Below are 13,971 nucleotides of genomic sequence, written 5' to 3' on the forward strand. Positions count from 1 at the left end.
GTGTGTGTGTGTGTGTGTGAGAGAGAGAGTGAGTGAGTGAGAGAGGCACACAGATTTTACCTTCTCATAGAAAAAACAGTCAATCGCTGTTGAAGTGACAACGGCCAACGTCCTAGTGATGACAGAACAATCATACACCGGAGACAAAACACTGTAAAGCTAACGGTTATAGAGGAGAAGAGGCTGAAAGTACGAACCCTGTGGGAATGTAGTGATGAGTGATGAGCCTCAGTTTGTTGTCTTCCTGCCAGAAATGATACAACAGCAGAGGAAACCAGACGATCACGGCTGTCGGGCGAATAATCACAGCCAAGGCCACCAGGGCCAAGTACTTCTTACTGGAAAACAGCAGCGTGTATATAAAACACCCCACAGAGATCATCAGGGTAAATAAAAAGTACGTTTCGCTTCTGTGTAATTCAACAGGAGAGACTTTTGTGCACAGCTTTGCTTTAAAACTGCCGGCAATCAGTTTAGATGGAGGTTATTATTTATAACTCTGATCAAGCTACATTTCAGATGTTTATTTTGGTCTCTGGTTATGTGGAGTGATGGGGAGGGCTCAGACTGATGGGGAGTCGGGTGTGGCCTGTTTTGGTTTTAATTTGTCGTTTATTTAAAGCATAGCTGAGGTTACAGTTTACACTACTGTGAAATGAAAAGTGTAAGTTCACTTCAAGGATACTTTCTGATATGTATTATTGTGTGTGATTTTTTTCTCTTGTTTTTAATGTATTTTTATTGACTTTTTAATTCAGTTTTTTTTCTACTTTTAACTTTTTCTGATTTTTTTCCCCCCTTTTTTATTTATTTCATGTTTCTTAAATGTATTTTAGAATAAATTCTATTTAAGATCAAGACCTGCTGTGTGTTTTGGACCCGGGCAGAGGAAAGTAAGAAAGAGCCAGAGTGGTGATGGTGGCCTCCATGCTGTTGGTCAGAGTCCTGGTGCAGCAGAACCACGTAAACCAGGAGCACATGTGACAGAAGAACTGGAGGTGAAAGACAAGTGAGGATTAGGTATGAAAACTGCAGAGCACTGAAGCCGTTTTTACTATTATTATTATTATTATGCTTAAACCGCAGTGTGAATTGAACAAAATGCAGGTTTCCATCTTCCATCTTTAAAATAATCCCAAGCACAGTCACCATGCAAAACAGTCTGCTTATATTCACTCAAATCTTTCATTATCTGCATACATCCACCTACTGTCCATCTTGCAACATCCGGATTTTCCAGCGTTTGAAGCAGGAAGAAGAATTTCACGTCAGCAAACGAAGCCAGAAGCGACTGAAGAATTCGCGGAAGCCAAATCTGAAGAGCCAGACAAGCTTATAGAAACTTCGTGACTACAGGAAATCGTTCAAATGCTCATTAAAAAAAGATTACTGAGAGAAAATAATAAAGAAACTTGCCAGCAGCTGAACCGAGTCGTAGCTGATGAACTGTAAGATCTTATATAAGAATGCAAAGAGAAGTGGATATGAGAATCCTCTTATTCCCGCCTTCCATTCCCAGGTCAGATACCCATAAGTTACTGTGTTAAGGTTATAACAGGATAGAATAACAATGGCATAAAGTTCCTTTTGCGATTTAAAACAGTAAACAGTCACTTCATGTATCTCTGCTGGGAACCATAAACATAAACAGGGGGTTTGCAGATTTCAGTTTAGTTTTTCATTTTCTTAATGTTTAACTGGTGGAATTGTATCAGGGGCAACAATTAGGAAGTTCAGAAAAGCACAAAAAAGTAGAGCTCAACAGTCTAACCAAATTTGCAATCACTAGCAACTTTTCAACTGTTAAAGCAAATATTTAATCAGCGAATCACAGGCCAGCAACTCAACTGCAATTAGACATGGTGACATGATCAAGACACCTGCTGAATCTGAGCATCACATTGGGGAAGGAAGGTGATTTAAGTGACTTTGAACACAGCAAATTTGCTTAAAAATATTAAATAAAAGTAAATGAATGAATAAATGTGCACGTATCCACTGTCCCCTCTGTGACGGGTGTCTCCCAAAAAGGATATTTGAAGACCATCCTATGGGAGACCTCCAGAGACTGCCAGTACTCATCCGGGACGAAGCTGGTTTGAACCAGGAGGCAGTTAATCAGTCTGAACACGACACAAAACACGGTCACGCTCAGCACACCTGTGGAGGTCAGACAAATGAGCACATTTGAGCAGCTGCGGTGAACATCTGTTTTATTTCTCTTTGTGATAAATCTCAGAGCCCCACCGATGTTCAGGGGACTCTCCTCCTGCCTGGAGTACAGCTGGGATTTACGTCTCCTCAGCTTCACGTCCTCCACTTTGCTCCCAAACTTCAGACGTGAGCGCAGATTCTCCATCTTCACATAAACCTCTTGCGGGCATAGCTCACCTCACCTGTCCCCGGATGTGTTGCAGCAGGTAAGTTCGCTCCTCACACAATCAAAAAGTTAACATATACGATCAGTTTTAAAAGTGAAGAAAAACTGAGCTCCAGGCCTGCCGACAGGGACGAGCGAGCTTCGGGTTTATTTAACAAGCATATTAGACTGTTACATCTCCAAAAAGTCTTCATAAATGTGAGTTAACTTCAGTTAGCTAAATGAACTATGGAGCGCTTCCGCAATCATGTCTACTTCCGGTGAAATGTTCTCCCCCGCCTTCAAAATAAAAGCTCCTTTATTTATTTTGTCATCCTGTTGTTTTAAGGTTGCATATATTATCCATTCACAGATGCTCAACTGGATTTAGATTAGGAGAATTTGGAGGCGAAGTCAACACCACACACTCATTGTTTTGCTTTGTGGCAGACTTCAGCCATTAGGGAATGCAGTTTCCATGGAAGGGTGTACATGGTCTGCAACAATACTTATGTGGGTTTTCCAGCAAAACATTGTCTAAAGCATCATGCTGCCACCACCAACTTGCCTTCTCCCCATAGTGCATCCTGATGCCTGGTTTTCACCAGATAAAACATGGACACACCTGCCCATCCACGTGATGTAAAATAAAACATGATTCATTTAAACAGGTGATTGCCCCATGGTCCAGTTTGTTGTTGGTGCTTTTGGTGGTAGACGGGAATCAGACTGGGGAATCAGATTGATCTGTAATGCACAGGGGTGTTCTGACACCTCTGTAGCTCGTCAGAGAGCCTTGGTTGCCCATGCCTCTGTCACTAGTTCACTACTGTTCCTTCCCTGGACTACTTTCAGATACTGACCACCAGAGATGTGCAGCAATGTGTTACAAGTACAATTAATGCAATTACATTTTTTTTCAAGTAACGAGTAAAGTAAGGGATTACTATTGCAAAAAACTAATTAGATTACTCTTACCTTCCCATGAGCATGCTGTGTTACTGCATTACTAAACCATTTTGTTTGTGAGTGTGACAATGACATACGAATGTGCGACGTCCATGGTAACAACAGAAGTGTGTAGATCAACAGTCGATAATATAGAGTGTGGGAGACAGTATGACAATACTGCATTTAAAGCTTGGAAGTACTAACATTACTTTGAGTTTGATTCTGTAAAAAGTGACAAAAACATTAGCGTCCACTGTACACTCTGTGTGGGAAGAAAATGTGTTTCTACAGTGTAAAAATTAAACTTGAGCAAGCACCCAGCAAACCGACATGGCAATGTGAAATTCACAGACAAGGCCCCGGATCCCCCCGCTGACATGACTGCTGTGGCACCGGACAAAGGTCAGATGGCTCCACTCCTGCTAGAGAGATGAAAATAGATTTAAAAGCGACAGGACTTAATGCAGCAGAATCTTTGATTGTATTTATTTTGCTGTGTTTTACTTGCATCTATTTGAAAGAGTGAGTATAACCACAAAAAATAATTTTCTTTTATATGCCAGAATATCCATCCATCCATCCATCTTCATCCGCTTTGTCCGGGGCCGGGTCGCTCTTCGACCCCAGAATATGCAGGCATATATAAGTCGAAGAGCAATGCATATAATTAAATTTTTGTTTGAATCAATATTTATAAAGTTAAAATATTAAAACTTACCAAACAACATTGAAAAAGAGAATTTTTCAATTGATTCAAAATTATATGATGGATTATGCCAAAAAATAGAATTGGGCTTAAAGGTCTATTATTATTATTATTATTATTATTATTATTATTATTATTATTATTATTATTATTATTATTATTATGATGTCATATCTTACATTGTGTCATATTTTTAAGAAAAATATTCCTTTGAAACTCAAGCCCTGACAGGAAGTAAAAAACAAAACAAAACAACAACTTCACCTGCTCATGTGTCCCATAATATTAGCTTAGGTATTATGTCAAAATATGTTTGCTTTTTCGGTGGGTTTTTTGTTTGTGTTTGTTTGTGTGTGTGTGTGAGCAAGTAACTCTACGCTCCTGTAGGTGGTGCAGTGCAGTTTTCTTCTCAGCGTAGAAGAAGAATGTCATCCTGCTGTAACTGACTGTCCTGCTTGTTCTTTCTTCTGTTTTTTTATCTCCTCGGGTTTTTATCTTTGTGCGTCTGCTCCGCAGTTACAAATACATCGATCAAAAGGCTTCCTCGGTGAGCTATGAAAGTTACAAATAATTTTTAAATAAAAAATTTTTAAATTTCAAATGTTCCCAGCTAGAAGGTGAACACACTGTGAAGCTAGCGATCGGCCTCTTCTATTATCCGATATGGATTTTTCAAAATAATAGTATACATATAGTTAGTTTTCCAGAGGAAAAAAAAGCACTGAGCGGTGGTGCAAACGAATTTGCTAAGACCTAAAAAGACTTTTCACTTTCCTCACATTTTTGTGCCTTTGTGGTAAAGAGATGAGTGATTTCACTACTGTTTTCACATGTTTCAAAGCTGTGTGCTGGACTGACTTGAGCATTTAAAGTGTCTTATAACTCTTTTGTTGTTCTTTTAGGTTCACTATTGGGAAATCCTAATTTTTTAAAAGAATAATAAATCATGTTTCGAAGAAGACTGCCTTTCACACAGTTAGCCTTTGCCACAATGCTTGGAGTTGCCGGTGGAATTTACATCTACAGACCTTATTTCGAGACTGTGCCAAAGACATCCGGAGAGCAGATCCAGGACAAGCCAAAGAAAGAGAATGAACTGGACTGAAGGAGTTCGAGAAGGCAGGAGGCTGCTGGACTGGAGGCCAAACAAAAAGACAAGATCACCATGGATTAAGTCATACTGATTCCTGCTGTTTGTGATTATAAATTTACAGAATAAATATTTAATAATTTCATGTTCTCATATCTGTTTCAGAATGACTTGTAACAAAATTAGTTACTCATCAGTTTCTTAAAAAGAAAAGTCTTTTCCTTACACTCTAACAGTTGTCTGTAGGAGGTATCTCTCATATGAGTAAATGCTGTTACCCATGAGACTGTGAGCCCATAAAGCTTAGACATAACTTAAATTGATCAAACATTACTAAAAGCACTGTAACAGCCCTCTAGTTGTCCTTAGTTGCCCTTGCTGAGTGTTATAAAGTGCCACATTCAAGTGTAGACATCTGCAAAGAGAAAATGAGGTTTGTGGTTCTCAGAAGCCTGAAAACAGGTCACATTTTGTTCTGCCACATGAAATACATTTGTGTCTCTTCATGGAATAAATGAACTAACAATGCAACTATATAAAAAAATATATATACATTTGTAATTCATTCAATTATCATTAATTATAAGCACTATATAAACAAAACCATGGTTGAAGGGAGACCTCGAGTGGAATAACCTCTGATATCTGATAGGCCCCCATGGCGTTCCTCACAAAATTGTGTTGTGATATCAGTGCAGTGTGCCCAGATCAATTTTTTTTGTAAAAAAAAAAAAAAAACTCAACACAGGTGCCTATTTGAACTACACCAGGTCTGTCAAAGATGCAGTTCTAGACTTTTCCCATTTCCTGTGCTTCTAACAGAAAACCACAAAGAAACACAAAAATGACTGTTTTTTTTAAACATCTAAACAATTAAGTGATCAGAACTATGTAATTACTTCCCCCAAATGTAATAATATATAGCCTACACAGAGTTTTAAAAAGGTTTTACCATTTTATCAACTAACATGTGCTTCATAGCTTCAGACAAGTGATTTCGTATAGAATTACTCATTCAGCAATCATTTTCAGGGGACCAGCTACATTATGAATACATATTGCCAACATAGAAGTGGTTACAATGTTTTCACCATTTACAGAAATAAAAACTATTCACCCCTAAGAATTGCATCTTTCAGGGATTGAACTCAAGAGTGTCACTGACAGCACTACACTGTTCCAATCCAAAGACTGGGTAGGGTCCTCATCATGCTCTCTTCTGTATACTTTGAGTCATAAGATAGAACCATGACTTAAATGTGTAGTTGAGCTAGGTATTTATCTATCTATATCTAACAGTAATCACAGAATTCTTACTTTTGTTTTACAGAATGTCAGAATTTTAATTTTTAAAAAAGGCAGAATCCTGACATTAATCCCAGAATTCTGACTAAAAATTTAGATCTCAGAATCCTGAGATTATTGTCAGAATTATAATAAAGAAAAGTCAGAATTCGTAATTAATGTCAGAAAAATTATTTTAAAAAAATCAGGATTCTCATGTAAAAAGTCTGACTTTCTGTTGGTTTTTTAATATCCTGCATTACATATACTTATGTACCATGCCCCCCTGCCTGTTGTTCGTGGGACCCCTTTGTGCCCGCTACTTTAAAAAATCCTGGAAACGCCCCTGCGCTGAATATCGCGTAATTAAAAAGTGCCTCAAAACGAGCACATGGCGTAGTTACAGTTTGCATTGGCACGGTTATCACTCCGCCGTATGTAGTTATTAGAAAATGTGACGTTTCCTGAGGAGGTATCGTGTGTCAGTTGAAGCAGTGCGGTCTGGTCCGGCTGTGTGTTGTAACTGCCATTTCCTTCAGCTGACGTTAGCCGTGAGGAGGAGCTGTTTCTCAGCACGACCACACCGACCGAGTTACCACGGCTGCTCACTGCTGATGAGGCTGCTCTCATGTCGACTAAAAGGCCAGCGGCGACGGACAAAGTAAAACTTTCATTTCCCAACTTTCCCTAAAGTCTTCAGGGGCCACTTTTTTTAGCCACATTTTTTAAGACGCGACAAAGCGCCCAGCAGCAACGCCCCGCGGCGGGTGAGTATACTCCAGGAAATATAAATCGAAGAAACCAGCCTGTAGCATCTGTCTGCAGTTAGCAAGAAAACTTTTACCTCGCTCGAATATGTTGCTTTGGGACTGCTTGTGTTTGTGTGTGGTTAAAGTAAAGGAGCGCTGGCGTGGGGAAACGTTTTAGCACCTGCTTTATCCTCTCCTCAAATAGCCAGATAGAGCTCGTAGCTTTCTCTACACTTGCTCGATAATTGAGCAGACTGTTGAAACGTGTGAAACTCTGGCTGTCTCCAGCTCTTATCACACTTCTCTGCCATGCTTAGACCAAACTGGTGGCAGCAGTTTGTTTGACAGAGGAAGCTGCTATGCAGTTCTGCCTTTTTCACAGGATCTATGTTTTTTTTTTTTTTTTTTTTTTATAAATAAGTGATTATTTCTTGCCTAACAAGTCACGTGATCAGAAGTGACACACACGAGGACCAGCTGATGATTATTAGATTCTATCGGCCTGTTTTCGGTTAATCGATTGGAGCGTGGCAATGGGTTTTGTGCGCCTCTGACTGCCTGCTGCTGATAAGTCCTCACAAGGTATTTTAATGACTAGATCGTTGATGCAGGACCTCCATATCCAGTCAAATACATCACTTGTGTAGCACTCTTTTTCTTTTCTTTTTTTTTTTTTAATTATGTTTTTACTTGAGGCACATCCGGATTTTCCCAAGGAGCTGCCTCCTTCTGTTTTGGACAGCTGCCCAGGGTGGGTCTTCCACTTTAGCTTTGACAAATGATTAAAGCTGCTTTTTGTTTGCATGGATGGCAGCCTGACAGGAATGGCCTCTAAATCGCTTCCCATGCATATCAAGGTACAGCCCTGAGATCTTTTAGGGTATATTATACAGCTTTTTTTTAAAGATTTCTTTCTAAACAGCTCTGGACAAGATGTGAAAAAACAAGACTAAATTAAGGTCAAACAACATGGCAGAGGTATGACATGTGTGATAACAAATGTGATAAGAAAGCTATCAGAAAAGTTTTCAATGTTGTCATTTAAGGACCTATTTTAAAGAAACAACATAGATTAGTTAAAGCTGCCGCTTAACAATTTTAAAAACCTATAAAAAAAGCTTTCCACCATCAGTGCTAAGTCTCATCGCAGTTCGTGAAATGGTCTTAACCTCTAATCTGTTTTTGTCTTCCTGGTAACACTTTTCCCACACTTCTTAACATGTCCCCAAATACGATTTTTCCTCTGTCCAGTCTTGCATGTAATGCTGTAATAACAACAACCTCTGCTTAGCTTTTTTTATGTTGACTATATGGAAGCCTGTTTATTGATTTTTTTTTTTTTTCAGTGGCATAATTTTTTTGTCATCTATCAGTCAATCTTTTGAGTTGGGCATGGGGTGGGCGACATAAACGATATACGATAGAAACGATATAAATTTGGCCAATGATAGAGATTTTGACTATACCGCTCTATCGCGATAGCGCATGTTGATGATGTCATCAAGCTGCGCCTGTTTTGGTCGAAAGCATCGCAGCGGCTAAAACCATTATCATCTGCAAATTATGCCGGGCGACAGTCATAGCAAAGAGATGAAGCACTTTTGAAATATGGGGAAAGCCAGAAACTGCGCCTCCTCCACTTCTGTAACATTGATTCATTACTGTTGAATTTTCTCGCAGCTGCCCTATTCCCATGTTGTTGCAGTATATTAATAACTAACCTTGTATTGTGGATGAATAATCGCAGTTGTTCTCCTGACTGAAGTTTGCCCCGTGTATAGCATCCTGCTATGCGATTGCATTTGTCCCTAACCACCAGAATCCCTCACGTTAACTTTTATCGAGTGGAAAAAAAGTTAGCTGTGTCGCTAGCAATCACATAGCACAACATTATATACCAGGTAGTCCAACTTCAGTAACCCTGCAAACGCCACTGCTGTTTAGTTTTCTGTCTTCATTTATGTTGGAAGTGATAGCAGAGCTGTACGTTTTAATTAGTTTCAAAAATCTCTCAGTTCATGCGTACATGTTAGTTTCAAAGTCCAGCTGACTGATGAAAAAGTGACATCTCACCTTCATGAGGACAAACAAACTACTTCTTTGGGACTGTTTCACATTTTTCTATTAGACTGTGTTGTCGATGCAGACAATATAATACATGCACAAACGAGAGTAATTTTGAAGCTAGTGACAGATCATCCTAGCTGATAGAAAGGTGGAATATCAGGTTAGATTAGGAATGCAGGTGTACCACAGATAAAGATGTTCAGATGCAGTTGTTTTAAAGCAAAAGCGTGATGTTCTTTTGTTTGTTTTTTAGCTTCCATTGAGGTAAATTGGTTAAATCTATTTTTTTTTTTTTAGTTCACAGCACCATAAAATATACAAAAATAAATATAGCCTAACACTTAATTTAGGTTATAGAATGGGGTCTCAACATTGGTTTGCTGTGCAATTTAAAGTTTACTAGAACTGTAACAATTAGACAACCAAAAATTATTTAAAAACTATTCAGATAATTAAATATGCTTTTTTTTTCTAAATCTCCTTTCTAAGCTTCCAAATTTTGAATATTAAGCACACCATCAACAAAACAAATGTCATAGTAATCCTCCTTCATTTATAAAATGAAGTTGTTAGTAATGACACCATCCATCTATCGGCCCGTCCAGCCAACCCTGGATGGGTCGCCAGACTGCTACATAAAGGGGCAATTTAAGCACCACCCATTATCCTAACCTGCATGTCACCTTTTGCCCTAATAATGAGATAAATGTACTTAAATCCAGCAACAGGCTTAGTTCCCATCTATGGAGGCATTTCATACCGGCTCCATAGTGTAGTGGTTAACACACTTGTGTTACATGTGACAAGTACAGTTACAAGTTCCCTGGTTTGAGGCACAATTCCAGCCTCAGGAGTCACAAGCTTGTAGTGCCAATCCCAGTCTCGGGGATTAAATGGGAGGGTTTGAGGGTGGAGCCATTAGACAAGTATAACATGAATTACAACTTGTATGTCGTGTCTGCACTATGTGTCTTTACTCTTATTTTAGGTTGTGCAGTGGTTAGTACTGTCACCTCACAGCAAGAAGGGTAGTGGTTCTACTGGCTGTCTGAGGCCTTTCTGTGGGGAGGTTACACGTTTACCCCGTACCTGTGTTGGTTTTCCCCAGACAGTATGGCTTCCTCCCACAGTCCAAAGACACACAAGTTATTAAAATGGTTATTGGTGGACCTCTGAGTCTCGGCAGCACTTGGATTCTTACACTGCAAGTAAAGAGTTCAGATCTCCTACATGAAGCCAGCATGTAATACGTTTATTTTAGAGCGGTGTACATCCAGTGAACGAGGAGGACCCTTGGTGTTATTGATTATGAAAGATTTGCATTTTGTAAGGCAGTAACAAGGACATGACTGCTGCTGCTTCTTCTTTTTGATGCTCACAGCTCATGTTTTCTTGCCTAACACAAGAGATCATACTGTGCTATCAGAGCATCCTTTTCACAGCTATACTAGGTTTGTGAAGTGCTGTATGACTGTGCAATTTACCTCAAACTTTACATTTTAGAACGGTGCCACGCATATCATGTAATGCATTTTCTTGATGTATGATGATGTGCCATTTTTTTGTACTTAAATGAAATGCAATAAGAACGTCTCTGATTAGCTGATAATAATCTGCAGAAATGTGCTGACACAATCTTCACTGTGGTTTTGCTCGACTGTGTCACTGTGACCTGTTTTAGCCGAAGCACATTTCGTATATTGGCTCAAGCTTTTCTGTCAATTTAAAAAGAAAAAAACAAACAACATAAACAGGGTAGGTTTTTTCTTTTCTTTTTCTCTTTAGTAACATATGGTCCTGTTATCTTTAGGTACATAGTTGCCAGTTTGCTATATGGTAGCAGGAAAAACCTTCATTAAAAAAGAATACTAATGCTAATAATGAATAAATTCTTTAGTGTATCTTCGTAGATGAAGTATATTGGCCCATTTTCTGAGCACTAAAAACAGTAACTGGTCTATTTGTAAAACTGGCTGCAAGTCCTACAAGGTTAATCCAGTGCTTTTATTAAAACCATCGATTTAAAACTGAAAGTTTTTTTTCTCTATTACAGAGTACTTTTTGACTTGTCATAAATGAAGAAGCACATTTTTCAGTTTCTTTTCCAGTGAGACACAATACAAGGACTTTAAACTCCTTTAGATAAACATGATTTTTATTAGTGAACATTTTAACAAATGTAGTAATTAGGTTTAAATTATATAATGACTTTTCCAACATTTTGCTGAGGATGAAACAAAAAAGAAATGCTGTAATAAATTCTACTTTAAAGGCTGTAAAGGCTCTCTTGGAGAGAAGAAGGACAACTACTGTCTAAGCGAAAACCCTTAGTGATCCCTCATGTGTCAGAAGTATCGTAACAGCTAAGACACATTTTTCTCTAAACACCACATCTCTGTGGCTTTCGAACCCAGAAATAAGCGGCACCAAAAATTGCTCCACCCCAAGGATCCGGTCCCCTGGCACAAACAGAGTAATGTAGTGTACGCTGTTAAGTGCCTGGAGGATTGCTCTGATTTATACATCCGGGAAACCAAACGACCTCTGGCTAAGCGGATGGCACAACACAGAAAAGCTAACTTGTCAGGCCAGGACCCCATGGGCTATTTACACCGACAGATCAGTGGACACTCTTTCAATGATGAGGATGTAAACATCCTGGACAGGAATGAACACAGGGGGATGTCAAGAAGGCCATTTATGTGAAAAGAGAAAGATAATCTCTGAATCAAGGAAGGGGCCTAAGGGTATATCTTTCATCATCTGCATCACCAATGCTGTGATTGCAGCCATTCCTCAACTCTGTGAATAGTACACATGGTTACTGATCAATGGTCTTTGATCAGTAGTTGTTGATCAATGTTCATGACAATTTGCATATTAATGATCAAGAAACTGACCTCACAGCCCATGTTTGTCAGTGGTGCTAGTTTCAGTCATTGTGCAAATGTACTGTTTGTAAGATTGGAGAAACCTGCAGTCAGCTGAGACTGAAGGAGTCACTTGGATGAGTGACAAAACGTTTCTCGCCCAGATAACCAGAATCAGCTTTTGGGGTAAAGGCTCTAGTGTTTACTTCTTGATTAAACTATTTAGATGGTTTTGTAGTCACTTTAGTTGTTGATCTACATGCATGTGAGCAGTTCAGCCACACTTCAAAATTTACATCATTTCCAAATATTTGGGACACTGATTAAAAGATAAATAACAAGCAGTGTGCAATAATTCATATTTACACTTTATACCCAAGTAAAAATACTACAAAGAAGAAAAATTATGCAGAATTTCAGTTGCGTGCTAACACGTTTCAGAAACAACACTTTTCCCACTGTGTTGCATCACCTCTTTAACAACACTAAGTATATGGAAGCTGAGTGAAACAGTTTTACATTGTTGCTTAATTCAGCAGTTGCTTAACAGTTTGTAGCCCTCTTTGTCATTTGTTTATTGTTATGTAATGCACTATTGGGTGGCCAGTATGGACTGCTGGCAGGGCAGTTTAGTACCTGAACTCTTACCACAGAATGGTGCTGTTGAAATATGTGGCCTGCTGCCTTTTGCTGGAAAAGATTGCATCTGTACACATACTGTTCCAAAGTCACTGTAAGTATATTGTTTGGCATTATTGGTGCCTTCACAGGTGGGCGAGTTGCCCAATGTGTGTGCTCTAATGCCTTCCATAACATCACAGATCCTGGAAAAGGATTTAATTGGTCAGGCTACAGGACAGTTTACCATTCAGTCCATTTTAAATTAGCCTGAGCCCAGAGAAGTTGGTGCGTTGTTTGCATTTGTTTTGTCTTTGCATCGGTGGCTACAGCGAGGAGCCATGCTCGCTGATGGTAGCTTTCAGAAGCGCTTCTGAGGAGATTTCTCAGTATTTTAAACAAGGTGTGGAAATACCACAATTTTTTTTTCCAGTATTACGCTATAACATTTCTAAACTACTTCTTACAGTTTTTCACAGAGTGAACTCCATCCATCCTGTACAAGATGCTCTATTTCTTCTCGTTGTGTTTTTTTTTGTTTGAAAAAAGTTAAAGGATTACACTAGTTTTTGCTTTGATGTGATGTTGTGGTGTTTTAATCAGTTATATGGTTTAAATGTTTATGTGGAAATGGAGTGGCAGTTAACCCCCAACAAGGAATTCATGAAACCTCACAGTAGCATTTAAAGTGTGCAGTTTGCCCTCCTGTTTCTTATAGAACTGCCTGTGCCTGGACTCACGCAGAGACTTTTCTGCATGTTTCAACGTGCTAAACTTTTGGTACCTTCACACCAGTCATTAACTTTTTTTTTTTTTCCTTGGCATCTCATAGGCCAACTACAGGGTTTAGGACTCTGGCCTGAAAGTTTTCTAAAGGGCAAAAACAGCCCCTCCTCCATGTTTCTCTGTAGGCTTAGTGTAGTCCTATAATCTTGTTGGAGTTCTTTCCCTGGATTTCTCCAGACAAATTTTCAACCATCACATCCATGTAGGTCGAATTTAGACTACAAAAGGTTATGTCTGTTTTCTTATGTTTTATTTGAAATTAATCTAAGCTGTCATATTTAGTGTTGGGTAAGTTACTTTAAATTAGTAACTTAGTTACTTTTGATAGAAGTAACTAGTAATATAACTAAGTTACTTCAAGTTACTCGTTACTTTCAAAGTAACTAGTTACTAGGGAAAGTAACTAGTTACTAGGGAAAGTAACTAGTTACTAGGGAAAGTAACTTTGGTTTTACTCAGAATTCTCTTGTTAATGTGTTGCTTCTGTAACT

The 13,971-nt window shown here is 38.8% G+C and overlaps 3 protein-coding genes across 4 annotated transcripts in view; 2 read left to right on the forward strand and 1 right to left on the reverse strand.

The window, feature by feature from the left end:
* The window catches only part of pigb (phosphatidylinositol glycan anchor biosynthesis, class B), a 9,283-nt gene extending 6,630 nt beyond the window's left edge, over window positions 1-2,653 (reverse strand). The window contains exons 1-7 of the mRNA XM_005915231.3: window positions 2,248-2,653; window positions 2,037-2,160; window positions 1,417-1,534; window positions 1,211-1,315; window positions 862-992; window positions 198-338; window positions 61-112 (exon numbers count right to left, since the gene is read on the reverse strand). Of these exons, the coding sequence (XP_005915293.1) occupies window positions 61-112; window positions 198-338; window positions 862-992; window positions 1,211-1,315; window positions 1,417-1,534; window positions 2,037-2,160; window positions 2,248-2,359 (783 nt within the window). The 5' untranslated portion in view covers window positions 2,360-2,653. The remainder of the gene's footprint in view (window positions 1-60; window positions 113-197; window positions 339-861; window positions 993-1,210; window positions 1,316-1,416; window positions 1,535-2,036; window positions 2,161-2,247) is intronic.
* On the forward strand, window positions 2,308-5,257 carry LOC121812156 (protein PIGBOS1). Of its 2 annotated transcripts, none has more exons than XM_042213530.1 (2): window positions 2,308-2,420; window positions 4,919-5,257. In XM_042213530.1, the coding sequence occupies exon 2, from the start codon at window positions 4,963-4,965 to the stop codon at window positions 5,119-5,121; it is 159 nt and encodes a 52-aa protein (XP_042069464.1). In that variant the 5' UTR covers window positions 2,308-2,420; window positions 4,919-4,962; the 3' UTR covers window positions 5,122-5,257. The 2 variants fall into 2 exon arrangements, 1 of the variants encoding a protein (XP_042069464.1); XR_006052893.1 differs by lacking the exon at window positions 2,308-2,420 and adding an exon at window positions 4,217-4,563.
* A 1,548-nt stretch (window positions 5,258-6,805) lies between these two features.
* rab27a (RAB27A, member RAS oncogene family) overlaps window positions 6,806-13,971 on the forward strand; it is a 31,132-nt gene continuing 23,966 nt past the window's right edge. The window contains exon 1 of the mRNA XM_005915227.3: window positions 6,806-7,157. The gene's annotated coding sequence lies outside the window, so the exon portion shown is untranslated. The remainder of the gene's footprint in view (window positions 7,158-13,971) is intronic.

The sequence above is a fragment of the Haplochromis burtoni genome, unplaced genomic scaffold (genome assembly GCF_018398535.1).
Source record: "Haplochromis burtoni strain Fernald_Lab_line unplaced genomic scaffold, NCSU_Asbu1 Contig_11, whole genome shotgun sequence".
Classification (NCBI taxonomy): Eukaryota; Metazoa; Chordata; class Actinopteri; order Cichliformes; family Cichlidae; genus Haplochromis; species Haplochromis burtoni.

Coding starts and splice junctions, on each gene's coding strand:
- LOC121812156 (XM_042213530.1), top strand. CDS start 4,963: ATGTTTCGAAGAAGACTGCCTTTCACACAGTTAGCCTTTGCCACAATG.